The 27,642-nt window shown below is 38.9% G+C and overlaps 1 protein-coding gene across 7 annotated transcripts in view; it reads right to left on the bottom strand.

The window, feature by feature from the left end:
- Positions 1-10,861: 10,861 nt before the first annotated feature.
- Positions 10,862-27,642, bottom strand: part of PROX1 (prospero homeobox 1) — a 55,036-nt gene continuing 38,255 nt past the window's right edge. For 4 of the 7 annotated variants that reach the window (XM_044000542.1, XM_044000541.1, XM_044000545.1 and 1 more), the window contains one exon: positions 10,862-13,121. In XM_044000542.1, the coding sequence (XP_043856477.1) occupies positions 12,933-13,121 (189 nt within the window). In that variant the 3' untranslated portion in view covers positions 10,862-12,932. The remainder of the gene's footprint in view (positions 13,122-27,642) is intronic. The other 3 variants (XM_044000544.1, XM_044000546.1, XR_006356264.1) reach the window with 2 other exon arrangements.

The following is a 27,642-nucleotide window of genomic DNA, read 5'->3' as shown; positions in this document are numbered from 1 at the left end:
AGACAGGATGGAATGGGATCACTTGGTCATATAGAAGAAGAATTTTTCTTGGCAAAGAGAAATGCAATCCTTTTGAGACATAAGAGGAAGAGGAAATAGTAGCCAAAGCCATCTGGGTGATGTGAAATGAGGACATAGGGAAAAGAGGAAAATCTCAGTGAATAGATTCAACTTTTTTCAGTGAAATATGCAGCATGGTTCTCAGCTTAGAGGATAAGGAGAGGGCAGCCATGGGAGATTTGAGGAGGGATGATAAAGCTGGGAAAACCTTCTTCAGTGAGTGGAATAGTGAGTTAATTAATGAGGTATGAAAGGATTATCTTGCCACAGTGAAGGCCCAGTTGAGATTATGTAACATAAATTTCTAGTGGGCACAGTAGAGTTTCATGATTTTCTCTAGCTTCTTTTCAGCAGCTTGTGAGTAGAAGCAAAGTCAGTAGATGGTGGGAATAATCCAAGGCTGAGGCTTGGCAAAGCAGGATCAGAGATAGGGTAAATGGGAAAGCTACTGGAGAGAACACAATAGTGTAGGATCAAACTGGTTCACCAAGGGATCAAGATGGGGCAGAAGTGTATAGTTAAGGCAGCAGTGTGTGGGGGGCATAGCTTGGGACAGAAGGGTGAAGGGACTGAAGTCATGGTGAGGACAAAGGACGGGGTTTGGGAATGCAAGATAAAGGAGAAATAGAACAACAGATAAGAGATTTCAAAGCTCATGAACATGTAAGTGGAACATTTGAGGGTGATAGAAAATCAAAGGTATTATCTGTGTGACCTTAGGCTAGTTCCTTGACCTCTCTGTGCTTCATTTTCCTTATTGATGAAATAATTAGGACTTTGGCTTCTAAAGTCCTTTTCAGCTCTAAATTTATGATCCTAGAAAGGCATCCCCAGCAATTAGCACAATGATTGGCATATAATAAGTGGTCCATACATGCTTGACATTTGATTGATAATAGTTCTAGACATGGTCCAGGGCTGCTCACACTAAGGAGATTTGTGTACTGGCAAAACCCAGAACATTTGCACAAATTGGAGAGAACCCAGTGAATTCAAGACAGGTACAGATGCAAGCATATTTTCCTGGGTGGAAGCCAAATAGTCCACTCTTCCTGTTTAGTGAGTGCTTGGGTTAAATAACCACATCTATTCACCCAGAGTAGAACCTGCCTAGATCACTTCATAGCTTAATCCATCTAAGTAGCTCCATTCCTGAACATTAGGATGGGGAAGGGAGGAATGGGGCTGGTGGTAGACCAAGGGCTGAGGGCAGCGGGTAGAGGAAAGAGAGATGGGTATGTGTGTGTGTATGTGGAGGAAGAAGAGCTTTAAAATTATTGAGATTTTTGTTCTGAACCACACAGATAATGTGGAATAATGAAAAGAACTCTGGGTTTGAAATCGGAAGAGTTGATGCTCTTACAAAGTATATGAGTAATTTTGAGCAGGTCATAGGATTTAGAGCTAAAAGCAACCCTAGACATCAGAATAAGGCAGCTACGTAGAATAGTGGATAGAGACCTAGGACTTGGGTCTGGCAGACCTGAGTTCAAATCTGACCTCAAACATTTAGCAGCTGTATGACCCTCAGACGGTCACCTATTTGAGACCCATTAAAAATGGTTGGCATGAGGTTAATAATAGCACCTATCTCCCAGGGTTTTTATGAGGATCAAATGAGATAATATTTATAAAGAGTCTTAAAAACCTTCAAGTACTACATAAATTAATTATATAAGGGGGCCACTATTCTCATCAGAAAATGAGAATCACATAATCAAAGATTTTCAGAGATTGAAAGGACTTCAGTTGCCACCTAGTCCATTTGATAGCCCCCAAAGAACTCCGACCATGATATATGTGACAAGTGGTTATTTAGCCTTGGCCTGAAAATCTCCAGTGACTGAGGAATCTGTTTCATTCTGAGACAGCATAATCTACTTTTTTTAAAAATTAAAATTAAATTATTTATTTATTTATTTATTTATTTTGGGTGAGGCAATTGGGGTTAAGTGACTTGCCGAGGGTCACACAGCTAGTAAGTGTCAAGAGTATGAGGTTGGATTTAAACTCAGGTCCTCCTGAATCCAGGGCCAGTGTTCTATCCACTGTGCCACCTAGCTGTCCCAGCATAATCTACTTTTGGGAAACTCTGATTGTTAGGAAATTGTCCCTGACTTTAAGCCTTGCTCCGTGTATCTGTTGTTCTTAGTTCTTCCCCATGGTCCCTGTTCCACACAACAGCCCCTCAAATACTTGAAGATGATTAGCTTATCCCTCTTTTCCCATTTCTAAACAGTCTCCTTTCTAAGCATTCGAAACATCTCTATATTAAACATTCTCATTTCTTTCAACCTATGCTTATAATGGCCTCTATTATTCCAGTTGTCTTCCTTTGGACATTGTCCAACTTAACAATATCTTTCCTAAACTGTGGTGCCCAGAACTGAATATAACACTACAGATGAGGTCCCACCAGGGCAAAGTAGAAAGTGCCTATAACCTCTTTGTAATAACAGTTCCGTGACCTTTTTTTTTTTCTAGGCCGCTGAAATAATAATCCATGCAAATGAGCTTTGTATCGGTAAAATACACTATTAAAACATAATATGCTCGGGGGCAGCTAGATGGCACAGTGGATAGAGCACTCTCCCTGGAGTCAGGAGTACCTGAGTTCAAATCCAGCCTCAGACACTTAACACTTACTAGCTGTGTGACCCTGGGCAAGTCACTTAACCCCAATTGCCTCACTTAAAAAAAAAAAACAACAACAACATAATATGCTCCAGTTGTATTTCTAGCTCTGAGACATAGTCAATAAAAAGCTGACCTTGGGGGTCAGAAGACCTAGGTTTAAGGCTTACCTCTGGCACATATTGACTGTGTGACTCTGGGCAAGTCATTTAACCTCTTAGTACTCTAGGCTACTCTAAGAGAATAAGTTGTAAAAGACATGCTGGTAGAAGGAAGTGTCTTCATTCAGGATTGTTCTGTATTAATTAAATTATAGGGGCAGTTCCTATCCTTAGTCTAATTGTAATTAAGATGTCAATAAAAGCTAGAGTAGAGGCCAGGGGACTCAATTGCCTCCCTTCTGTACTTGAAGCCCCAGGTTCATTATCACTGAAGTCTTTTCCTCTGCCAGCCCTTCATTCAGGAGTGAGGCTGCTTAGGTAGATTAAGGCCCAGCTTCTTAAACTGTGATCTCTGACCCCATATGGAGTCATGGAAATGAATGTAAGATTGAAAAAAATTTGGCAACAATAAAAGGTTATGTATACCTATTTTACATACCCACATACCTGGGGTTACATAAAAATATCTCTGATAAAAAGGGGTCTCAAGTGCAAAAAGTTTAAGAAGCCTTGGATAAAGGGATGTGGTCATCTAGTTTGCTTCTATCCTGCTTTTTCCTGTCTTGTCAGGAGCTCTAACCTTTCCCCTAAATCTTGGTTATCGCTAAAGCAAACAAGCTTCCAGGGGATATGGGAGCACTCTTATCTATTGGTCCACCTACACAGACAGGGGCTTCTGGGGGGTGTCTTTTTATGCCTTTGGTTGGGACCCCGATCTTGGAGATTGAGGAATGGCCTACAAAGCCTGAGTACTCAACATTCTGCCCTAAATTCAGAAGATACTAAATCTTCTTTCTGTCCACTGGACCTATGGCTTATTTATAGCAAAACAAAGAATAGAGGTCAATAGGGGTGGTTTTATATTCCAGAGAGCAATTCACCTATATGCTGTGATATAAGGGCTTCCAGAAAAGTCTCCTAACCCTCTAATTTTGCATCTGGTGCTGTGCTGAAAGTTTTGCCATTAGAGATTCATTCCTTTGGCTTAAAGTAATGTTTGATGCTTTGTGGCCTTCTACTAAAATAATGTGACCCTGAAAATGGTGACATTCCAAGTGATTAACATTCTAGCATGCCTCTGTTGGATCCTTTTCTCTGTGACAAGATGGTTGGTAGAGAATGAGATTGCTGTATTCTTGGACAGAAGGGACAAAAATGTGGGAAAAGGAACTCAAAGAGAAACAAAATTGCTCACTTCATAGTTTTGCTAAGTACTGGTCTTGCAACCCCAAGTTACTTTCCTTATAGGAAATAAAAGATCAGTGATAATCTTACTATGCTGCATTCAACCTTCCTGGTCAGAGTTTGAGTGGAGGCTAGAGAGACAATAATCATCTCATTTTATTTTTACAATAAGTTGGTGAATCAGGTAGGGAAGGTATTATTCACCTGATTTTACAGATATGGAAACAGGCTCAGAAAGGTTAAAGAAATTGCTCAAAGCACACAACAAACAATTTGCAATGCCAGGACTCAAATTCAGGTTTTTGACATTCATCCACAAGGTAGAGTTGTGGGTGGTAGAGGGCTACACATATACACATAGATAAGTGTAGTGTTGTTGTTGGTCCTGCATTCTGGAAGAGGGTCATGAGATCAGAAGGTGATGTCATGGCTTGCAGTGAATTGGATTTAAGTGAGGGAGGGCTATACAAAGTCACCAGCCTAACTCTCTCCTCCAGAGCCATCAGGGGCAAGATATATATCTCTATCTCTATCTCTATCTCTATCTCTATCTCTATCTCTATCTCTATCTCTATCTCTATCTCTATCTCTATCTCTATCTCTATCTCTATCTCTATCTCTATCTCTATCTCATCTATCTCTATCTCTATATCTATCTCTCTATCTCTATCTCTATCTAGATCTAGATCTATAGATATAGATATATGTATGTATGTATGTATATGTATGTGTTTGTGTGTATATATCAGGATGACTGGAGATGAACCCTGATATAGTGGGAGACCATGGCCTTTTAAGGTAAAGCCTTTCCCAGGTATCAGTAATAAGGAAGGAAGGAAGAACCTCTGACATTAGTCCAGTGCTCCTTTGACCATTTATCCTTTATTTTTATAAATATTTTTTATAACTACAAACTTGATAGCTATGAACAAACACAAACATTCCCTAATACAAAGGTAGACCAAAAGGATTGTCTATGAAACCAATGAGTCAAACATGTACATCTATTTTGAAAAGTTTATATCTATTTTTTTTGGTGTGGGGCAATGAGGGTTAAGTGACTTTCCCAGGGTCACACAGCTAGTAAATGTTAAGCGTCTGAGGCCAGATTTGAACTCAGGTCCTCCTGAATCCAGGGCTGGTGCTTTATCCACTGTACCACCTAGCTTCCCCCAGTTTATATCTATTTTAATATAGTAGTATGTTGGTACTATTTAGGCTGGGGAAATATTTAACTCCTTTCTCTTCAATAGGCTTTAAGCAAAAGCTTAATGCCCTGGCATTAGTTATTCTATAGAGAGAATCCTTTAGGAAGGGTGACTGTAGTATACTAAGGTCATTTGCTATTGTTGTTGAGTCATTTCCATCATGTCTGACTCTTCATGATCCAATTTGGGGTTTTCTTGGCAAAGATACTGGAGTGATTTGCAATTTCCTTGTCTAGCTCATTTTACAGGTGAGGGAACGGAGGCAAATGATGTTAAGTGACTTGCTCAGGAACACACAGCTAGTTAAAATTATCTGTGTTGGTGTCATGTTCATGCTAGAATATAAACTCTATGAGGGCAGGGAACATGGCTTAGTTAAATTTTGTATCCTCTAAAGTAGCCAGCACCAGCCTTTGCATAGAGTAGGTGCCTAATAAATGCTTCAGTGTTGAATTTAATTAGATGAGGTTTATAAAATAGCAAGTCTTCTAGAGAAAGAAGGAAGTGGAAAGATCACTAAATTTCAAGTAAAGGTCAGAGGACTTGAACCTGTGTGACTGCGAGCAGGTTGTAGACTTTATATCTGGCAGAGATATTAGATATCATTTAATCCAATGAAATTGAAACCTAGAGAAGGGAACTGAGGTTGCTTAATGGTAAGAACACCAGAGTCAAGGACACAAGTTTGAATCTTGACTCATCCACTTTCTATTTGGGTGACCTTAAATAAGGCCCCTTCTGGGCCTTGGCTTCTTTATCCATAAAACTATCTGATCTCTAAAATCACCTCAGTCTCTAAGTCCTACAATCACTGCTCATGCTTCTGGCTGTCAATTCAAGAGTGAAGTTTCCATTAAATAAAAGCAAATGAAGGAGAGGGAATAAGCATTTATGTAGCACCTACTCTGTACCTTTTGTAAATATCATCATGCAATCCTCATAAGAGCCCTGTGAAGGAGGTGCTATTGTTATCTCCATTTTAACAGTTGAGGAAATGGAGGCAAACTGAGTTCAGATATGAATTCAGGTCTTTCTGATTTCCAAGCCCTGTACTCTATTCACTACACCACCAGCTTGCTCCAAATGACAAATGGAAGGAGAGGCAATTTTTTTTTTCTAAGGCCAAACCACGTATACTACAACTCTGGGGAGTTTGGCTAGAGGAGACTACTCCAAACCCATTTATAAAAGTCAGGAGTAGCTCTTCAGTCTTTACATTTGCCAGAATAGAAGTCACAAAAGCTTCCGGTTCTTGTGGAACAGTTTACAAAAGAATAGTTAACATTTCTATTAGCCTGAAAGAGTTTCCAAGATATGTCCTTATTATATAACCTGTTGAGGGAGGCAGTGCATGGACAACCAGCTTCATTTTACAAGATGAAATAAACGACTTGGCCAAGGTCACATAACTAGAAAGTGTCAGAGCTGAACTTGAGGCTTCTGTGTCTCAACTCCATTGCCCTTTTCCATTCTATCATGCCTACTACCCTAGGCTGCCTCTCTTTATTCTATGATTTTAGCAAGTGGGTGAAATGTGGTCATGTTTACGTCTTCCTCTGAATCATCTGGAACTAGCAACTGTGGGGAGAAAATTATAACAGCAGTTTGACCCAACCTGGCTTGGTGTTCTTCCTCATAAGGGATAAACAAAGGTAAATTTGTCCTTGGAATCAACCTTGTAGCAATAGGAGGTTACCTGGAAACCCTGAAATCTGGATGAATCAAATGCCCAGGTAACAAAAGGCATTTGTATCATCGGTGTTCAGGGCCCCATTGACAGGTTTTACCATCCCGAAAAGTTAGGGGATAAACATGGGAACTATCATTGTAACTATTACAGTTTGTTGTCCTGAGTGGACCTCATCCCCTTTGCATGATCCCCTAAAAGATATTTTCAGAAAAAATCCAAAGCACATCAATGAGCTTGTAATTTATATTTTATTTTGCACAAGCTTGCATATATACTGCACATACATTCAGTTTAAGAGAAGATGGAAGGCACACAAGGCAATTGAACTACTGTATCCTTTAAGTGGTACAAAGCAAAAAGGTCAAAGTTTGGAGAGTATACAAAAGCTTAAAACACACAAAATAAAACCCCGTTCCCACCCTACCCCCAAACAACGTCTTTTTTTTCCTGTTTTAAAATTTAGTAGCTGCCAAACTAAAATGTTCACTTTGACTTTAAAATCAATTGTCTACTGCACCTTTTAAAATTTTATTTAATATGGACAGGGAATCTCATTTTTTAAATCATATCATCAATTAATATTACAGTACATCCTTGGTAATACAAAATTGTACACCTTCATCAAATAAATTAGGATAAATTAAACCAATAAATTATGCAAAGTCTTTAGAACAATAGACAACAACAACAAAAATTCCACAGTTGAAATTGCCTCTAGCTAAAAAAAACAAAACAAAACAAAACAAACTCAAAAATTGACTTTATCGGTTCAGTTATTGTACTATTTTCAAATTAAAGGGTCTTTATTACAAAAAAAGAGCTTAATGCTATTTACAACATATTGCTAAATAATATAAAGGCAGTGTCTTGTCACGTTTTGTAACTATATACAAATGAGTAATGGCTGGGATGTTACCAGTGTGAACTTTAACCTTTGACTCTTCTAGGGAGCTTTCAGTCCAACTCAATATGCGTTTCTCTCATTCTGATTTCTGAATTTGAAGGGGGCAACTCACACACACTTGTAAACAGCTTTTGTCCCCCTGCGGGGAGGATCTATGTTTTTTTCCAAAATACAGAATGAATAAATCCTCCTGTGAGAGGGCTAGTCCAAGAAGTGTATGTCTCCTGGTTGCTTCTCCCTCTCAGACAGATTGCTTTTTACTGGATGTCAGATTTGGGAGAAAGAATTGTAGCTTAGGTAAAAAAGACTCCGAAGAGTTCAGATGCCACCAAATCCCACACAAAGAGTATTTCTAAGAAGACCCAAAGGCTAACAAAAATACCAGTTTTTAATCCCAGCTTCAAATGAGCCTTTCTTAGCTTCAGTTTAGAAATGGTTTACAACCAACAGTTCTACAGAAAACAAAATTGCATTTCCTTCAACATAACAGTTAAGTGCAATACAGTAACTGATACTCATATAAACCAGTTACATTCTTTTAAGGGGAGCTTTTTGAAAACAATGCCTCTTGGAATATTCAAACACAGAGTTGGTACCAGAAGGAAACATTTGCACTAGTCACACCAATGAATACTCTATAATACACATTTGCTTTAACTTCTCATGTACAATGCTTATTCTGGGGGAGCTGTAAACCACTCTTCATTTTACAAATTTGTCAATGCTGCTGGTGAAAATCCTAGTTTTAAAGCCACAAATATCTTCACCTTTATATCTTAACATTAACCTATGGAAAAGAAATTTTTGTTTTTACTTATTAAATGACTTCATGTACATAGAAAAAAAATTCTGTAATTTTTACAGAAACTGTATCACCCTTGTCCTTGACATCTGATGAAAGAGACTGTTATCTTTTAAAAGTAGAGAGGCTGGATTTTGAAGAATGCTTTCAACTATCTATACAGTTACTGAAGTGTTCCTAATAAATCCAACAGATGTTGTGAGAATGTCCTTATTAAAATCTTATGTCTTATGCAAGAACAGCCATAAGGTTAAATATTTACATTGCTTTATAAAAGTTCCCCTCTTGGTTTTGTTTTGTTTTATTTTTTATTTTTATGTTTTTGTATTTTTTTCAAAGATATTCACCCACTTCCCTGGTACAGTAACAAAGATTCTGCAAACTTAAAACACTTTTAATTAAATAATACTCAGAGGCACAAAGCAAACCTCAGGAATATATATGGGTGAACATTTCCTTAAATAATACCTACATTCTAACATATTCCACTTGTTATACCATTTAATGTGAAACGTTCTCATTAAACAACCAGAGATACAGTAAGAATTAAATGTTTTGCAGTTGCAAATAGAACATTCTTTTCACAAAACATAACAGATGTCTAAAATAGGATCTTAAATCTAGATAGGAAAAAAGGTAAGCTTTTCACTTCACACGCATATATTTATATATATAGATAGATTCTGTATGTGTTCATATATATGTATACTTGTGCATACACATATATAGCACATCATATGAAATATTGCTTCTATACTACTTTTCTTTAGGCTAAGAAAACACAAGATTTGCACCACAGTTACAAAAAATTGGCTTCTACAAGAATTTTCAAAACTTGAATGCTGCTCAAACAATTGAGGAAAAAAATAATTTGCGTTATCAAACTGTTCTAAAAATTCTCTTCTTCAAAAACGTAGTCTGCCGCTTTGTTTTTTAAAAAGACACAAAATATGCATAGCTATCAACATTATGTCAAACAGCCAGAAAAAAAATCTAGTGTTTATTGCAGCTGTAGTAATTGGAAATAAAGTCTAAAAGATGAAATTGAAAGCCACAGAAGGCACAAGAACAATTGTACTTGTGGGAAAAACTGGTATTTTGAAGGATTTTTTTTTAATCCTTCCGCTGGTGCATTTAAGGTCTAGGCACAGACTATAACCTCAAGTGTGTATGCAGAAAGAAATCAGAATTAGCAGAAAATGAGTGGCAATGTGGTTATTTCAACATGGACTTTAAACTCTTTTCTCTGTCTACACTCTCCCCCACCACAAAAACTTAGCCTTCCCCAACCCAATCAAATTTCATTTAGGGAGAGCAATCATACCATCTGAAAGATGGTCATTTGTATTTTCAATTAAATAAGTTTTGTCACCCAGATTTTTGTCATTTTCAATGTACTAAGAGGCATAAGATAATATGGCTGCACCGGGTGGGGAACCACCCTGCCCCAAAAGCAAAGTGAAGGAGTATTCTTTTTTTTTTTTTTTTTTGGGTTTTTTTAGTGAGGCAATTGGGGTTAAGTGACTTGCCCAGGGTCACACAGCTAGTAAGTGTCTGAGGCTGGACTTGAACCAGGTACTCCTGACTCCAGGGCTGGTGCTCTATCCACTGCGCCACCTAGCTGCCCCAGGAGTATTCTTTACAGAACCAAGTAATGAAATGTTTCCTTCAGATTTAGTTTCTACTCTGAAACCATTTCTATGCCTCAGTGAAGATAAAGAGTCTAAGACTCTCCTTGGATAAATGCAACAGCATCTAGGTGTGAGCTTACGGTTTTGCTCAGTTCACTTTAATTGAATTAGGTGGAGGGGGAAGGGTGGAGTGTGTGTGTGTGTGTGTGTGTGTGTGTGTGTGTGTGTGTGTGTGTGTGTGGAGGGGGGGGTGGAAGAATTGTAATTTAAAAATCAACTCATCATAATTGAAGGATCAGTTCTATTCCAGATCAAGAAGGTACTGCATAAAGTATGGCTTTGCCTTTTCCCACTGTCAATGGCAATGCAGTATTATAACGCTATGTCAGTAACATTTTAACATCCGAGGATTGATTTGATCCTAATTTGGGCCCTGCAGATCACCTTCTCTTGTGGGTAGCAATACCCCAAGGAGGGGACTACCACCAGTTGATCGTCTCTTTACTTATTGAAGATCCGAATGTAGACATATTAAATATCATAGATGCCAAATCATACTACCGTTGTTTTTTTTTTAAGAAAAAAAAGAAGACACATATCCCGATGTGCCCGTCCTCTAAGAAAGTAAGCTGGAAAAGATGTGTTTTGTGTTTGACTCATTCTGAAGCTGCTGGCACTTCATCCCATGTTATTGTTTTCATTGTCTATACGGCAGGGATCCTGCCTGTGCTTGGGAATAATGACAGGGCATCATAGGATTGGGCTGTTTAATTTGAAGTCAGCAGGTTTTTAAGGCTTTGTGCTGACAATAATTGCTTTCATACATTTCTGTCTATCAGCAGTATTTATAAATGAAGTGAAATTGCAGTGATCAGGTCAGCTCTTTAGTCACATGGGTAAACTTTCACTCTCCAAAGTCAAATGCAATTTTGGAATAGAAAGAAAGTTAAGGAAATGCCACATTTATGTTCCCTATGATCTAAATACCAGATTTGTTAATGAATCATATAGTGAAAATTGTTTTTAACCAAATTACCTGTTGGAGGGGGAGGGGATGGAAAACACTAGTGAACAATAAATTCTTACTGCATCTGTTCAAAAAGAAATCAGAAAAAAAGAAGTATAAATGCCATCAGATGTGTTTTTTAAAGTAAATATTGGACAGTATACACTTGAAATTTTGAAAATAAAAAAGGAGAACCATTGAAGAAAGCACAAAGAACTAGCAGCTAGCTTTCTTATATTATGCTGAAATAGTGTCACTTAGGTTAATCCCAAACTTTCCTATACTGTACACTCACTCGACTCATATTTTGGTCAACACTAGCTTCTGTGTTAGAAGAGACGGGTAGCAGATCATTCATTTGTAAAAGCTGCACAGAAAAGCAAGGAAAAACTCAGTTAGGTTGTCATCACTTTGCATATCCATCAAGACAGCAGGGGATTGTTTTCTATGACTTATTTTGTCACATTGTAGGTGCTTAATAAATGCTTGTGAATTTAAAGAATCATCTTTTTTTGGGGGGGGCAAGGGTCATTCTTATATGTGTTCCTCTGACAAAATGAGGTCCAAGCAAACTTAATTGCTATTAAAAAGCTTCCAGCATAATCAGAAATTGAAAGTCCAGGATGGGGTTATTTTTCTTTTCCTGTATAAAGGTAATTCAGAAAATGATATGGGGTGGGGGTGGTGGAAACTTAAATATCAAATGGAAAGAGTTATCTTTTTTATACAACTTTATGCAAAGTTGAGCAAAGAGTAGGTTTGAAACTTGTGTGCCTTTTAATATCTGAAGCAAGATGAGGATAAATAGAAAAGATTTAGGTTTTACTTTGTGGAGAATGAAATATGTTCTGTTTTTTAACAAGAGGACCATACTGTAAAATGAGAGAAGTGGCTAGACCATCATGCATGAATTGCCAGTCTCAACCTGAAAAGACCAATCTTGTGCAAAATTGGTTTGCCTCAATAAGAAACTGGCACCTAAGTCATTAATTTGGGAGAGGGGGTAGTCATCATTCCTATTAGGAAAAAGTTGATAGCTTTCTGTTGATTTGAAATCTAGTCTTCTGGGGGTATCACTTTAGGCAATGAGCTGCTAAAAAATGTCATTAGCTGTTTTTAGGGATTAAAGCAAAAGCAACATAATTAGCGAAATAAAATAAAACTAAGCTTAAATAGTGATTCCATAGAGTTTCAGACCTCTTTAGCAGTAAAAACAAGAGGAAACTTCATTGTCTATAGTAGTGTGCCATGATGCCGGTTTCCCTCAGCCAAAATGCCACTTAGCAGCAAGCCATGCATCTGACAGAAGCATCACATACATGATGCCCTACCTTGCTAAGACAGGCTTTACCCACTTCAAAATTCTTCTCCCTGAAAATGAACCCCATTTAAGTCTCCAAATGTTAAGGGCCTTGGGCAAAAAGTAAACTGAAGGCAGAAGGACAATTCAGTATCCCCTTGCAACAGAACAACACAAAAGAAAAAAAAAGAGAGAGTTCATGAGGAGGAGGCAGAATTACCAGCTGATTTCATAAACATATCTATGCCTCCCATATACATGTATATGAAATCAAAATTTAGATACACATAACTTGGGCATCCAAAGGGGACTGCTACTTTTCATACATTCAGAAAGAGTTGTTGAAAATCTCTATTCATGAAGAAGCTCTTGTAGGCAGTTCGGGGATTTGAAAATCTCAGGGACTTCACTATCCAGCTTGCAGATGACCTTGTATATGGCCTTCTTCCAGGAAGGATCAACATCTTTGCCTGCGATAATGGCATTGAAAAACTCTCGTAATGTGATCTGTGCGACTTCCAGGAATCTCTCTGGAACCTGCTGATACAAGGAGACAATGGCATTAATAAAGTTTTCAGTTTCAAGTCTCCAGTTCTTCAAAGGAAACTGAACTAAGTTCTTTCTTTCAGAAACAGGCTTGTATGGCACCTGCATTTTCTAAAAATGGCAGTCTTGTATTCTTTTATGTAAAATTGTTATATATAGTAGCATAAGAACACAGGATGTGCAGCTCACTGGAGTTTAAGTTTTAGGATCTTATAAGGAAAGCACTGAGGTCTATTGAAATTACAAACTCCTGACTTCCAGAGTGGTTGTTCAGGGATGGGGGTTGGGAAGAGGAGAAGAGATGATGTGACCCTGGTCTTATACTGCAAAACAGTTATTATCCTGAATAAAAGTTTTAAAAGCAAAATTTCCCCAAACTGAATCCTATTTCTCCAATTATTTCCATTATGAATTCCAGGGTTTTTCACATAGAAAAACATTTAAGCTCCCCAAATAGACAAAAATAATAATTTAGAAAACAAAAAATGAAAGTCATACAAAGCAATCATATTTAAAATGTTCCAAAATATATAAAAACCTAAACTATCATGCCAGAGCATAGGAAAATAGAATTGGAGGGGACCAATTCAAGTCAGGTAGTCCAAGGCCTTCATTTTATAGATGAGGAAATTAAGGCCCTCTGGGGAGCTAATTGATTAGCCCAAGGTCACACAAGTAATACAGTGACAGAGCCAGGATTCGAATTCAGATCAGTTGACTAAAACCAGTCTTCCTTTTGTGCTACCATATTGCCTCTCAGCATTTAGTCCTTGGATGACAGGCATATGATTCTATTAAATACCCTAATTCTGATACTTTCCAGTTTGATAAGACTTGACAGATCATTCAATCTGTCATAATGTTTGAGATGTCACAGACATCTCAATATAATTTGTATGATTTTTTTTTTTAAAATGTTGTTATATTGGTCATTTTAAACTGTCTTTCCCTTGGAGTTGGATCCATATGAAGAGACATGTCCTAAGGATTGAAAAGCCTTTTCTTTGCCTAGTTTTGAAAGCTTTGTCTATGGCTCAATCTCTATCTCAAGATAACTAAATCCCTAAATTTCAATCTGTTCTCTCCAAGGTGGTGGTGGTGGTGGGAATTCTTTGGTGTTATCTCTCTTTATTTGTTTGTTTACGTATTTGTTTAACAATTTTGACCTGGAAGTTAGAAGCTATTGATGTGCTTGTTTAGAATCCTTTGTAAAAGGTGGGTTGGAAGGCTATCTTTCCCCAAGATAGGGTATTAGCCACTGAAGGGATCATTACCATAAATTATTGTTTCTGAAAGTATAAATGAATACCTAGTGGATTTCCTTTAATTGAGTATTAACATGCAGCAAAGAATACCATTTGATTTTTATATTCTATGTATACAAACATGAAGTAAATATACTGTAAGTATGAAGGCAGATATTTATAAATGCATAAATATGGAGTAGATACTTTCTTTCATTTTGGACATATCACTAATTAATGTAAACAAAAGATATTTTAAAATTTTAAAAGCTTCATTCCTTTCTCCTTTTTCTCTCTATAACCAACATTTGCCATGACTGTAAGGAAGTAGGAACAAGGGCTAAACCTCCCCTTTTTTACAGTTAAATTTGACTTCTCAAGTAGTTTATGACCTTCCCCAAATGATTTACTTCTCCTTCTTTAGGAAAAATAAAACATTGTGATGACTGTCTTGAGAAGTGGGACCCCATTCCTCTGCCTTCACAGAATGTCAGACTCAAAAGGGACAAGAATTTATTAAAAACTTACTGCCAGGGGCAGCTAGGTGGCACAGTAGATAGAACACGGGCCCTGGAGTCAGGAATACCTGAGTTCAAATCTGGCCTCAGACACTTAACACTTACTAGCTGTGTGACCCTGGGCAAGTCACTTAACCCCAATTGCCCCACTAAAAAAACAAACAAACAAACAAACAAAACAAAACAAAAAACCAACTTACTACCAGACACTGTAGGAAGCATGGGAAAATACAAAGAAAAAAATTAGTCCCTGCCTTCAAGGCGTTTACTTTCCATCAGGAGAAAGATCTTTAGTCCAATCCTTTCAATTTGCAGATAAGGAGACTGAAACTCGTGGGAGTTAAGTATGTTTCCTAAGGCCATGTAGCAAGTTAGTTGAGGATCCAAAAGAGAATTCAGATTTCATGTCTCCTAGGCCACACACTAGTGCTGCCTGGATAACTTGACCAGCAATCACAATACATACAGTATGCTCATGGGCTTCCTTTCAATGGAGTCCCCTCTGCTGCAAAATTACAGCTCTCCATCTTAACCACCATGAGAGGAAGTGAGGCACTGGGGTGGGTGTAGGTTCCAAATCTAGTCATACCCCCTTTGGGCCTCAGTTTCCTCATCTGTAAAATGCAACAGTTGAATGAAATGTTTTCTAAGGTCTTAGCTAGGTGTGGGTCTTTTTTAGCATCTTTCCCCTGGTTACCCCCTTTCCCTCCCTCTGGTAGGCAATGCTCCACAAAGTCTGGGTGTTTTCCTCTCTATCTGCTATGAGCATATGTGTGCTGGTGAGGAAGGAGGGGGGCCAGAGAAGAGTTGGTTCTTCCTGTTCACTTTTTAATAATTACAAAAAGCCATTTAACTGTCATTTGGAGAGCATCCCTTCTTTCCTCCCTCTCCCCACCCTTCCACCCTCTCCCCACAGATAATCTTCACATTTTATCAAATGGGCTTTATTGAGAGGAGGAATCTGGCTGGAGAACAGTTAGACTGTGCAACTATCTACTATAACTGCTTGGTTTGGGAGCTGTTAGCCAAATGTTACAAAACCATAACCAAAGGCATTTATTAAAATAAACATTTCAAGAAGGATGGTGATACCCAGCCACCAGAAACAGAGGAATTCAGATCCTTGATCCTTAGCTCCAGAGAAGTGTTACAGGAAAGAGGCATTGAGGCTTGAGAGGAATGGTGCCCATGGCATAACCAGGTGAACAGTAAGGACAGGTGCTGTAGGCAAAGCCCAGATAATGATGGTAATAATAAAAGCTTATATCCACAGTTGACATTTATACAGTATTTCATATACTTCATTTAGTGTGATCCTCGCTATAGACCTATAAATTAAGCAAGATGAATGCTATTATCCCCATTTGACAGATGAGAAAACTGATGTTCACTCAGAGAGATAAAGGTCCTTGCTTAAGGCCACGTGACCAAAAAGTAGAAAAGTCAGGACACAAAGGCATATTTTTTGACTGATGAAAGCTCAATGCTCTTTCTGTTATATCACATCACCTCTCCAGAAGTCACAGGGCTCATTCCCCAACTTGGAAGCCATTCCTTACCATTCCAAGCTTTACAGAAAATGTTGATAGGGGAGAGTAGGAAGGTCGAAGGCAGAAAATAGAAGGAAGAGTACCTTTTCTGGTTTTGGGTGGTGTGGGTGTGCACACATGTATGTGTGCGTGCATGTCTGTGCATACACATATGTATGTGTGTATATGACAGTAGGAGAAGGGATGAATACAGAAAAAGGTCAGGACTAGTAGAGGGGAGTGTAATTCTTGGAAACAATTAAAGTTAATTATTCCTCTGGGTGCTAATAATGGTCTCCTAGTCCCTACTCTTCTTCTCCATGTTATTTAATGGGTATTAGTGGGTTGTTTCCCATATTGTTTATGGATTAATATGGCAATTAATCAAATACTGCCTTATAACATCTCTTATACTGATGTCTTAAGTTGCCATATGATTCTTGTATTGTCTTGTATTGACTTACATCATTTATATTATTTTCTGCCTTGTCAAGAGATTATAAGCAAATTGAAGGCAACAACTAAGTCTAATACTTCTTTGAATTCTCTATAGCAGCTAAGGGGTGCTTAAGAAGCAGTGTGATATAATCATACTCTGCTGGAGTAAGAGTTGTACAGACCTGAGGTCAAATCCTATCTCTTACACTTCATTTGTGTTGACCACTGACGAGTCACAATAAATTTCCCCATCTGTAATGGGAAAATGGCTCAAAGAGTTGTTGAGAGTCTCAAATGTGATAATTATTTATATATAGCACTTTGCACATTTTAAAGCAGTATATACATTTCATTATTATTGGAATATAACTGATTATAAATATTTGACCCTATCTTCTAGGCAGACCTTATATTGTGCTTAGCAGATCCTAGGTGCTTATTAAATGAGAACTGATAACAAAGATAAAATAAAAGAGAACTTTTAGAGCAAGAAGGAATGTTTGGAGATAATCTAGTTCAGCTCCTGCATTTTAGAGAAAAAAGAAACTGAGGCCCAGAGGGTTTATAACTTGATGAAGGTCAAATATCTGGTCAGTGACAGTGCCAAGGCTGGAACTCAGCTTTACTGAAACCTGTCAAGTACCCTTTCCATCACACCACACTGTTTGTCTTGGGAATTCACTGAGTGCCATTTTGACCTCAGAATGGCATCTCTACATAGCAGTATTAAGATGGAGAAAATCCCTAAGAAGGCTTGGAATTCATTAATAAACAAGGCTGGATCTGCAGTGGCTTTGGTTATTGGGTCATTGGTAGTGGTGGTGAGGGCAATGAATTCTTCAGTTAATAAATGAATAGATTAGTCACTTCTCACTAATGCTAGCTGACCTTGGAGTAGACTCTGTGGAATTGCCATAGAGGTCAGATAACAAGGTTCTTCTAGTACCTCAACAACTATACTCACTTGAATGGGGATCAAGGAACACCTTACACTGAATTTTCCTATATACTAAATCTTTTGCAGTTTGTTTTCCTGAGAGGGCCAGTGTATTCTATCCTAATTGGTCTGGTGAAAAGGGGATGAGGGAATGCTTTCTTCCAGGTATCTGTGCCTTCTTACAATTAAAAAAAAAAAAGGAAAGGGGTACTTGTTTTTACAATTATGCTGGGGGGGGGGCAGCTAGCTAAGGTGGCACAGTGGATAAAGAAAGCACCAGCCCTGGATTCAGGAGGACCTGAGTTCAAATCCGGCCTCAGACACTTGACACTTACTAGCTGTGTGACCCTGGGCAAGTCACTTAACCCTTATTGCCCCGCAAAAAAAAGAAAAGAAAAGAAAAGAAAAGAAAAGAAACAATTATGCTGGGGGGGGGGGACTAAGAGAAACCATAATTTAGGTTCATATTATTGACTCTGTCTATGCTTTTCTGTACCTCTTTACACCTAATGGCTTTCACATAACTAATAAACATCTGCCGAAAATCCCCTGGTGACAAGTAAGCCGTTGTCTGGGTTTCTTTTAATAGAACTCAACTATCTGCAGAATGAACTCCTGAGTATCTTCTCAGCATCAGGTGGCAGGAGTCAATCAAATGACCCCAATGTAAGACAATGTGGATTCAGTGGAGGGGGTGGAAGGGGTGGGGGAAGAGTCAAACCTGACCCCACTCTACTGTTTCAGAAGAGTCACGCCATAGCTTTGCTTGCACATGCCAGATGGGAAAAGAAAAGGCTTCTCAAGGCTGAGGGTGGGGGTGGGGATGGGATAGGGACTTTTAAGATGTCCCACTTCACCTGGGTTTCTAAAACAAAGGAGAATGTAAGAGCTCAATCTCCAACTGGGCTTATCTTTCCATGCCAAGTTATTTGGAAAGAGAGGGTGGGGAGGGGTGAGAAGACCTCGGATGGGGGTGGAGAGCAGCCACTGGTACCTATTAATTTTCATTAGAAGTTGAGCATGCTTGTTGTTCCCGCACTATAGAGAAGGGCAAGGTTATGGGGGTGGGGAGCAGGAGAGAGGTGATGGTAGAGAGGTGTTGGGGGCAGGGGGCTGGGCAAATAGAATTTATACTGTTTCAAGTATGTTCAGTCAGCCGCTGCATTGCTCAGTTTGTTGGGTGGATGGTGGTTGTTTTTTTTGGACTGAGTGGTAAAGCACTTGCCCCCCCCCCCCCCTTTCCCTTCCTCTTCCTCCTCCTCCTCCTCTTTCTCCTCCTCCTCCTCCTCTTCCCAGTTGCTTTACCTTCAAGGATGATTTGTTTTATTAAACTGGCTGTCCCCAGCCTCTGCAGTACATAATAAAAGCCTGACAGAGCAGGCTGCCTGCCTTCTGTGTCCTGCAGATACTCATCATAAGTGTCAGGACATACCAAGGTTAGCGGTCACTGGAAGTGCGCTTACTAGCCCAAACCTTGCCAAACGCACTTGGCAGCTGAATGAATGTCACAGAGAATAGAAGGGGAATTACAAAGGTTAAAAAGAAGACAGCCTCTCCTATTTTCTGGAGATAGAGAAGCTGATTTTTCACACTTCGGAAATAAAGCTCATTCATGAGCCCCTCACAGAGGACCTAAATCTTGTGCCCTGCCCAACTCTCTTCTGCCACTGCCGCCCCACCCCCACCCCTCCTTTCCATCCTCTCTCAAATCTTGACCACTTTTAGAAATTGGTCCACTGGCCTTATTTCAGCAATGACATTATTTGACACTAAAATGAATGGAAGAGCAAATCATACATAGACATCTCCCACTACCCTTTTAATATTAAAAGTCGAAATGATTTTATTAGGAAGTTTCACCTCATTAATCCTCATTAGGGGTGATTTGCTTTCTGGTTCCTGTTTTAAACTTTTGTGTAGTTTTTTTTTTTTAACTTAAACTTCAAGTGGAAAACGGAGTTGGATACATACTCTAAGAGGTCAGCATGGCTGTGTGAAGAAAGAAGTCAATTTCCAGCTGATATTTTGGAGAATTGGTTTAGGTGTGGGTTTCTTTTTCCTTTCTTTCCCCCTCTTTCTTTTCTTTTCTTTCTTTTTAAAATTTTTACTATAAAAGGGCAATAAAACGCTGACTGTAAGAAGACAATGTCAAGGAGAAAAGGGTATTGGTATTTTGGATACTCTTCACTGCTCGCCTTGGAGAGAGAGTTATTCTTGTCACAAACCCTTTTGTCTGCATCTGCTGACTGCTTGCCTGTAGCCAGCAGCATAGTTTAACTGTTTTGTCACCTCCTCACATCACATGCATCAGCTGTTGTGCCTTTGTTATGGGTATTGTAGAACTAATCCGCTGTGGCTGTTCTACTGTGCAGTAAATAAAACAGAAACGGGCTGCCCAGACAATTCTGCATGAATATTTCACATGGCTTTTACAACTCTGATTCACAAAATCAAATAAATAAATAACTCCTTCCCCCAACCCCAACACACACACACACACACACACACACACCCTCCAACTAAACCCAGATGCCTCCAAGTCAGTTGTGATGAAGATTCTAACTCCAGGCTCCAGTAGTCATTGTTTTGGAAGTTAAAAAGATGAGAAAACTTTAATACCAGGTATCTTTCCCTTTCTAATATAAGAAAAAAGGAAATAATATTTCATTTTTCTTCAAACTAATAGCTCTAAAATCATGAAAAGACACAGTACGTGCTTCTTTTGAAAGAACTGTGTGATCAGGAAGCCTGGTTTGAAACTTGCTTTATGCCAACCTTCAATAGCTCAAAGCAATCTAGCTTGTTAATTTGCATTTATTTCCTCCCTTGTACCTCCTTCCCCCTTTCCCCAAGTTGTCAAGGCAAAACACTTGAAAGTTCAGTTCTTCCTAAGACCTTGTCCAAAATATTTAACCTGGCCCAGAGTTTAAAAAGGAACAACATACTAAGTTTTCCAAAAGTTAACTTGCGTCATGAGCTGTCCCAAGATGTGAACAATATGTTTAATCCCACAGCAAGGTCATTCTCTGAAGATGATTTCTAAGTGTCTATAGAGGAGTACAAAAAAAAAAAAAGAAGAAGAGGAAGAAGAAGGAAAGAAGAAAAGAAGGGAAAAAAGCACCCTTCAAAAAAAAAGATATACTAGGAAAGGAAAAAAAAAAACCAAAACCTCACAGTTGAAGCACTTTACCGAGCATTCATTCACCCTGGTGTGCACATGATTCTTCTAAACAAACTCTGCTACCCCTGCTGTTTGTTAAGTAAATATTGATCAAGGAGAGACATATCTCCTGACAGCAGTGGCACAAGCTAGGGACTCACCCTGCAGACAGAGTGGACTTAAATGGATAAACTCAGATGCTTTAGTAACTCCACATAGAGATTATCAAATGAAAAGGCAAGAACAGATATGTCAATGCTAGGCCTCTCCATTGTGGAAGCCCCCTCCCCAGTCTCCTGCACACAGCCCCAACTTGTTTCACCCACCTGAACTCCTTTGCTGGAAGAAGAGAATGATTTTCACCCACCATAAGACTTCTTTACAAAAGGGAATCCATGGAGATATGAAGCTGGGTAATAAATGAACACTACTGAGGGACTTCCTTGACAATCATGTCTCCATTTATTCTATACACGGTCAGTGAGAGGTGGAGGTGCTCAGAGAAGGAGCAGGATAGGATGCTATGCAACATGAAACATGCGTGATTTCCTAGTTCAATTTGTTTTTGTTTTTGTTTTTTGTTTTTTTGGTGAGGCAATTGGGGTTAAGTGACTTGCCCAGGGTCACACAGCTAGTAAGTGTCAAGTGTCTGAGGCCAGATTTGAACTCAGGTACTCCTGAGTCCAGGGCCGGTGCTTTATCCACTGCGCCACCTAGCTGCCCCCCAGTTCAATTTTTAAGAATAAGATGAGGATCTGATAAGATAATTGATGTAAAAGTATAAAGTGTTATATGAATACAAGGTAGCATCATTGTCATTATTATTATCATCCCTTTTTGAAATATCAAAAAGATCTCTGATTCCTGGTAAATTTCTCGCTTTCTCTGCACATCAAGGTACGGCATCCTTTGGGAGAGCAAACCATGGGGTTCCTTAAGCTTCAGGCAACAGAGTTGCTCCTCCCACTTTGACAAGTTTTAATTTGGTAATATTTCAACATTATGACTCAAATCCCTCTTTCTGCAATTGTCAAAAGCTGAATGGAACATCATTCTAAGTCAACACTTGGGCTTCCTCTGGGAAGGTGAGATTTTGAAATTATCTTTGGAAAGAAGCCCATGCATGAGAAACACAGAGATCCATGGCTGAGGATTGAAACATTCTATTCAGGGTTCCAAAGACACATCTAAATGGCATTTTAATTTTATTAGGAATCCTGCTCCTTTGCACCTTTGTTTATAAAGCACCAGCAATGGAAACACTTTCAAAGTGCCTGCTGGGTTATGACATAAGATAAAAAAGATTCTTCAGCAACAACTGGGTTTTATGCTCAAGTACCTTCTGTTTTTGATATCACAGGTAGTGTTAAAAACTTGACATGAAAAATCCAGATCTACAATTTCATCTGTTCAAAGTCCAGGTGTATAAACTCCTTCCACTAATGTAAATCAGCAACTCTGCTATTTAAGTTCAAATCTATCCTTAGATACTTACTAGTTGTGTGAGTCTGTGCAAGTTAGCATCTCTGCCTCAGTTTCTTCATCTGTAAAATGGTGATAATCATAGTACCTACCTACCATCCAGAGTTGAATTAGATTGAATGGAATAAGCCCATAAATGATCATTTGAAGATGGGGGAAAGGGATCAAGAACCAGTAATGAAAAGGTTTAGGAAAGGCTATCTTTAGGGAATGGTATGTGAGCTGGGATTCTGTGAGAAAGCAGTATATATTCACATGGGTATAGTTTGTTCAGTGCCCAAAGGCTGGAAGGCAAGGTGCTAAATCTGGGGAAAAGAAAGGAGGCCAGTTTGGTGGGAATGTACAGTGTGTGAATTCAGATCAATCCAAATTCAACAAGCATTTATTAAGCACTGTGCTGGCTGCTGTGTATATACAGATAATAACACCTCAATCAACCCCTGCCCTCAAGGACCTCACATTCTATTTAGAAGAAGCAATATGCACAGAACCTGGAAAGGTAGACTAGAGCCAAATTATAAAGGGCTTTAAATGTCAATCTGAGAAGCACATAGTTTATTCTAGAGACAATAATCTTTTTTTTTTAAATCCCAGAGACAATAAAGAACCACCCAAGGTTTTTAAGCTGTCCAAATTTAAATGACTTATGGTCACACACCTAATTGGTGTCAAAGGTGGGTCTTGAACACAGGTCTTCCCAACTTCAATGCCGCCACTCAATTAACTCTGTTATGTTGCCTCTCTGTTAAAATTTAAGGGACCCTAGAATGATGAAGACAGTCCAAAAAACTGTCCAGAATCACCCTAGTTGCGAACCACAGCTCAGTCATGTGTCATGCTACTAATATCCTGAGAGTAAACACATTTGTAGGAAGTGAATACAGTAATAGTTCAAGGCTACTCTTGGGGGGTAGAGGGGTGGGGGGGGAAAGGAAGAGTTTCCCTGGTATTAGCAAAGGAACACATGGCAAAAACAGTATTGTGAGTTTTTTTTAAGCCAAGCTTCAAAAGAACAATGTTCTGTTGAGCAAAATTCAGTAGCATTCTGTAAACATTAATTTAAGGAGATCAATAGACTCAGTGAGCTAAAGCCATATTGCAAGATAAACTGGCCAGAGTACCACTTTGTCAAATAGATTTTAGTTTTCTCGGCTAGATAAAGATGGTTTCAAAATGGGGCAACGTGTTGCAACCAAGGTTCGAAAAGTATGTGGCCTTCAAACAGTCTGCCTGTTCCTACTACAAAGCTGGATAAACATACTTTAAAAATGATAAGATTGGTTCAGGATTGATTTTGCTTTCAAATTGAATATAAAGTAGAATTCTTGGGTGTCTCATTGTGGGAACAAAAAGCAATGAGCCATCATGCATGTAGATAAGGATATAAGTATTAGAGAAGGGGCTAAATCATCTCAGGAGAAGCTTTGAGGCAGTTGCCATGAATGTTTGCCTCTTACTTAAGAAAAAAAATCTTGATTCAAGCTGACCTGGTGGGCAACAAAACTTCTTGCCAAAATCCCAACTGAGGTCCCTCATGTATATGGGATCAGAGGTTTTGGCTAATGAAGGCTGCTTATGGTATAATGCTTTTTGTGCATGTGACATCATGTTAATGGGGATTGGGGGGGGGGAAGGATGGAGAGAAGCACAGACAGAGAAGAGGACAGAGTCGAGAAATAAGAAAATGAGTGACTGTGTTCCTCAAAGATGACCTGTACGACCACTCCAGGCCTTCCTTTAGACAAAGGGAAGGTGTCAGGAGTTTTGACCATCATCACAGATAGCAAACACAAACCAATCTCCCTGGCCCTGGGGATGCATCTAGTAAAAATGGCAGGCCCACTTCAAGGTTAAACAGCTTTAAGTCTGAACATACAGAACTAGATGATAGAAGCAGGGGTAGGTAGCAACCAGAAGTGATTCAGTAGAAATGATTCCTTGGAGGAAATGTAATAAACAAACAAACCCATAAACACTCACTCAGAGACTAAGTAAAGTTAGGGATCTGACATAAATGAATGTGGAAACAGCATGTAAAGGGCTTAGCACATTTGGGTTTTTCTTCTTGTGCTGTGGGAAAAAGACTCTGTGTCACACACATACTGGTACAGGGATAGCCCTGGCTTTTTTTGGCACAGAACAAGATGAACCAAGGACAGATGCATCACCTGAACATGGCCTTGGTTTCCCAACTTGAAATCAAGCATTTTTATCTTACTAAAAGCTTACATTTTTATATAGATTATAACTGCAGTCTCCCAGAATAGACTTCAGAAGAAGACACAAGAGCTTTAGAGACTAAAATGATCATTCTAAGCCAAATCCTGGGAAAACAAGTCCCTGAAGATTGAAATTTGGTTGTATTGAATATGGTTTATCAATGACTTGTTCTTGAACCCTATGGCTATATGTAGGTTTTACTCTTTTGGTGTTTGGTAATGTTCACACTAGATTCAATGCTTCTTCCTTCCTGTTTCTGGTGCTCCTTACTTAGGGAGAGGCTCCATTTTCATAAAAAATATATATATTCACACCAGCTTCTTTCACGTGACATATGAGGAAGCTGAAATTTGGAGAGGCTAAATGACTTGTGCAGCCCAGAGAAAGTTAGTATGAAAGATGTAAATATAACCCAGGTCTGCTAACTCCTTCCTTGATAGAATAATCTTTCTATTCTATTGGGAAAATATTTTTTTAAGTCTATGAGAATAAAAAAATAACAATTAGCTAACATTTATATAGAGCTTGAAGGTTTACAAAGTGCTTTGTGAGTTTCTCATTTTATCCTCACAATAACCCTGTGCAGTGGATGCTTTTATGATCACAATTTTTCAGATGAAGAAACTGAGGCAGGGAGAGGTTAAATGATTTGCTTAAGGTCATGCAACTATGTCTGACACAGAATTTGAGCTCAGATCTTTCCGATTCAGACTCAGCAATCTATGCAATGTGCCCAAATTTCAGGATAAATAACTTGATAGAAAATCTGGGGTTTTTTTCCACCTTGCATAACCACTTGATGAGAAGCAATATGGTGTAGCCTCAAAATCAGGAGGCCCTGGGTCCAAATCTTATATCTTGACATATATTGGTTGTTTGATCCCAGGCAAGTCACTGAACCTCTCAGTACCCTAGCCAACTCTCTCAAACTATAAGCTGAAGGGGTAGAGGGAGTTTGCTCACTCAGGGATTCTTTAGACTGATCACATCAGAGATACTGTCTCCATTCCTACATCCAATTCAACATTTGCTTTTCTGGTTCAGGCTGGTTAGTCTTACCCACATTTGATCTAGTAACATGATCGAACATTTAACCAAGATCTCTTGGGTACAGCTATGATAATCTCTCATCTGGGCATAAAACATTTCTCTGATGTACCCGTAGAAATGTTTTGCACAAAGAACCATTAGAATTGCAGATATTGGTCCAGTTCCACTACTAGTAGGCAGTTGCTTTTTTTGGTCAGTCAATACTAAGTTGAGATGAAACTGAGGAATGTGTACATGCTCCATGAAAAGTGTGGGACTCTTTCCTGGGAGACTCGGACTCTTCACTGTCACACATCTAATGTGGAATTTAGCACAAAATCAATACCTACACATCATTAGATATATGGTGTTTAAAATAATGATATGTGGGGGGAAAAGAAAAGAAATAGGCAGTACTGCATAGAAGATATTTAGTCTCTGAGCCAGAACTGAGTTCAAGTAATGCCTCTGATTCATAATGGTTACATGACCCTGGGTGAGTAATTTCAACTCTTAATGCCTGCAGGTAACTCTCTAAATTACAAAACACCTGTAGATCTATACTTGTGTAGGGAGCTTCTTTATCAGAATTCCTTTACACTGCTGAAATCACTGTTCTGAGGGCAAGAAGGAAGGGAGGGAGGGAGGAAGGAAGGGAAAAAAAAAGAAGGAAGGACAAAGAGAAATAAATGATAAATTGTTAAATAAATAAAAATGTCCTTTATTTAAATGTCCTTATTACACCTCATATCCTGTCTACAACATATGTTATGCCCCCATTGGGCAATACACCCTTAGTTTACCCATTGCCAGCTATAAACAGAACAATAGTAACAAAATCTGGCTGATACCTTGGATTAAGAAAAAACAACAACCTGGTGTTGGAACAGGGTTCTGCTCATATTGGGGTGTTCTACCTCACTTAAAGCTTGCAAGGGAAATAATTTACTGCCTGTGCTGGGGGGGGGGCTAATAGCCTTGGGAAGTAGATAATATTCCAATATTATTTTTCTTACCTTGTGCATGATTACCAAATGAAATGACATGCTAAGAAGCATCAGCCTCGGTTCCTACTTGGATAAAAGACCTTTGACTCTGATCTCTTGATTGACCTTCATATTCATTAAAGTTAATAGTAGCCCAGATAATCCCAAGTTATTTCTATTTGGTGTTGGAATGTATCACATAGTTATCTTTTCCCACAGATCTATCTTTCTAATTTCGCCTTGCTTATGGTAGGCAAATATTCCACTAAGTCTGTATTCCCTCAGTGGGAAATGTGGGTGAAGAAGTCTAGCCACATGCTGGGTACTGGGAAACTGAGAGTCCAGTGAGTGAGTAAATCACATTTCTCAACCATGAAATGGGCAGAAGTTGTGATGGTCAGTTTGGCACTTCCCCTGTGCAAACAGTGCTCGAGAGAGTATTGGAAGGTTTGAGCTACTGCCTCAGCTAGAAGATGAAGTAACTTCTTATGATATCCAAGATCCATGAGCCACTGTATAGGACAAGGGTGTCCTGCCTCCTAAAACACGGTTTTGATCGACAACTCCTTTGACTAGAGATGATTTGATTTTGTACACTTTCTTCCTCCTTTCCTAAATAGGAAGCTCATTGCTGCTAGGATCAGCACCTTGGCAAGCACTTCATCATGGACTAAGAGACTTCCAACCTTCCCCTCTAAGGTCATGTCACATAAAGGTTTGTCTAAAGCTTTGAGATCACTGGGAGATGCAAGGCAAACAATTTTGAAAGGAAGAGCAGAATTGCTGGAATGAGCTTCAAGGCTAAGGCCTTGAGCTTTAAAAGTACTTGAGAGGATGTTTGGGACAGAAATCTTATTGCCCTATTGAAATGGCAATTTCCCAATTTTTTTTCCAAGAAGGAAAACACAAAATAAGGCCCACCTCATTAATTCATCTGAAAAATTGGGCCTTCATCTCGGATTGGTTTTTGTC

Source organism: Dromiciops gliroides, chromosome 4 (genome assembly GCF_019393635.1).
Source record: "Dromiciops gliroides isolate mDroGli1 chromosome 4, mDroGli1.pri, whole genome shotgun sequence".
Lineage (NCBI taxonomy): Eukaryota > Metazoa > Chordata > Mammalia > Microbiotheria > Microbiotheriidae > Dromiciops > Dromiciops gliroides.
Note: the sequence above shows the minus strand (reverse complement) of the source record. Positions and strands in the feature narration are given on the sequence as shown.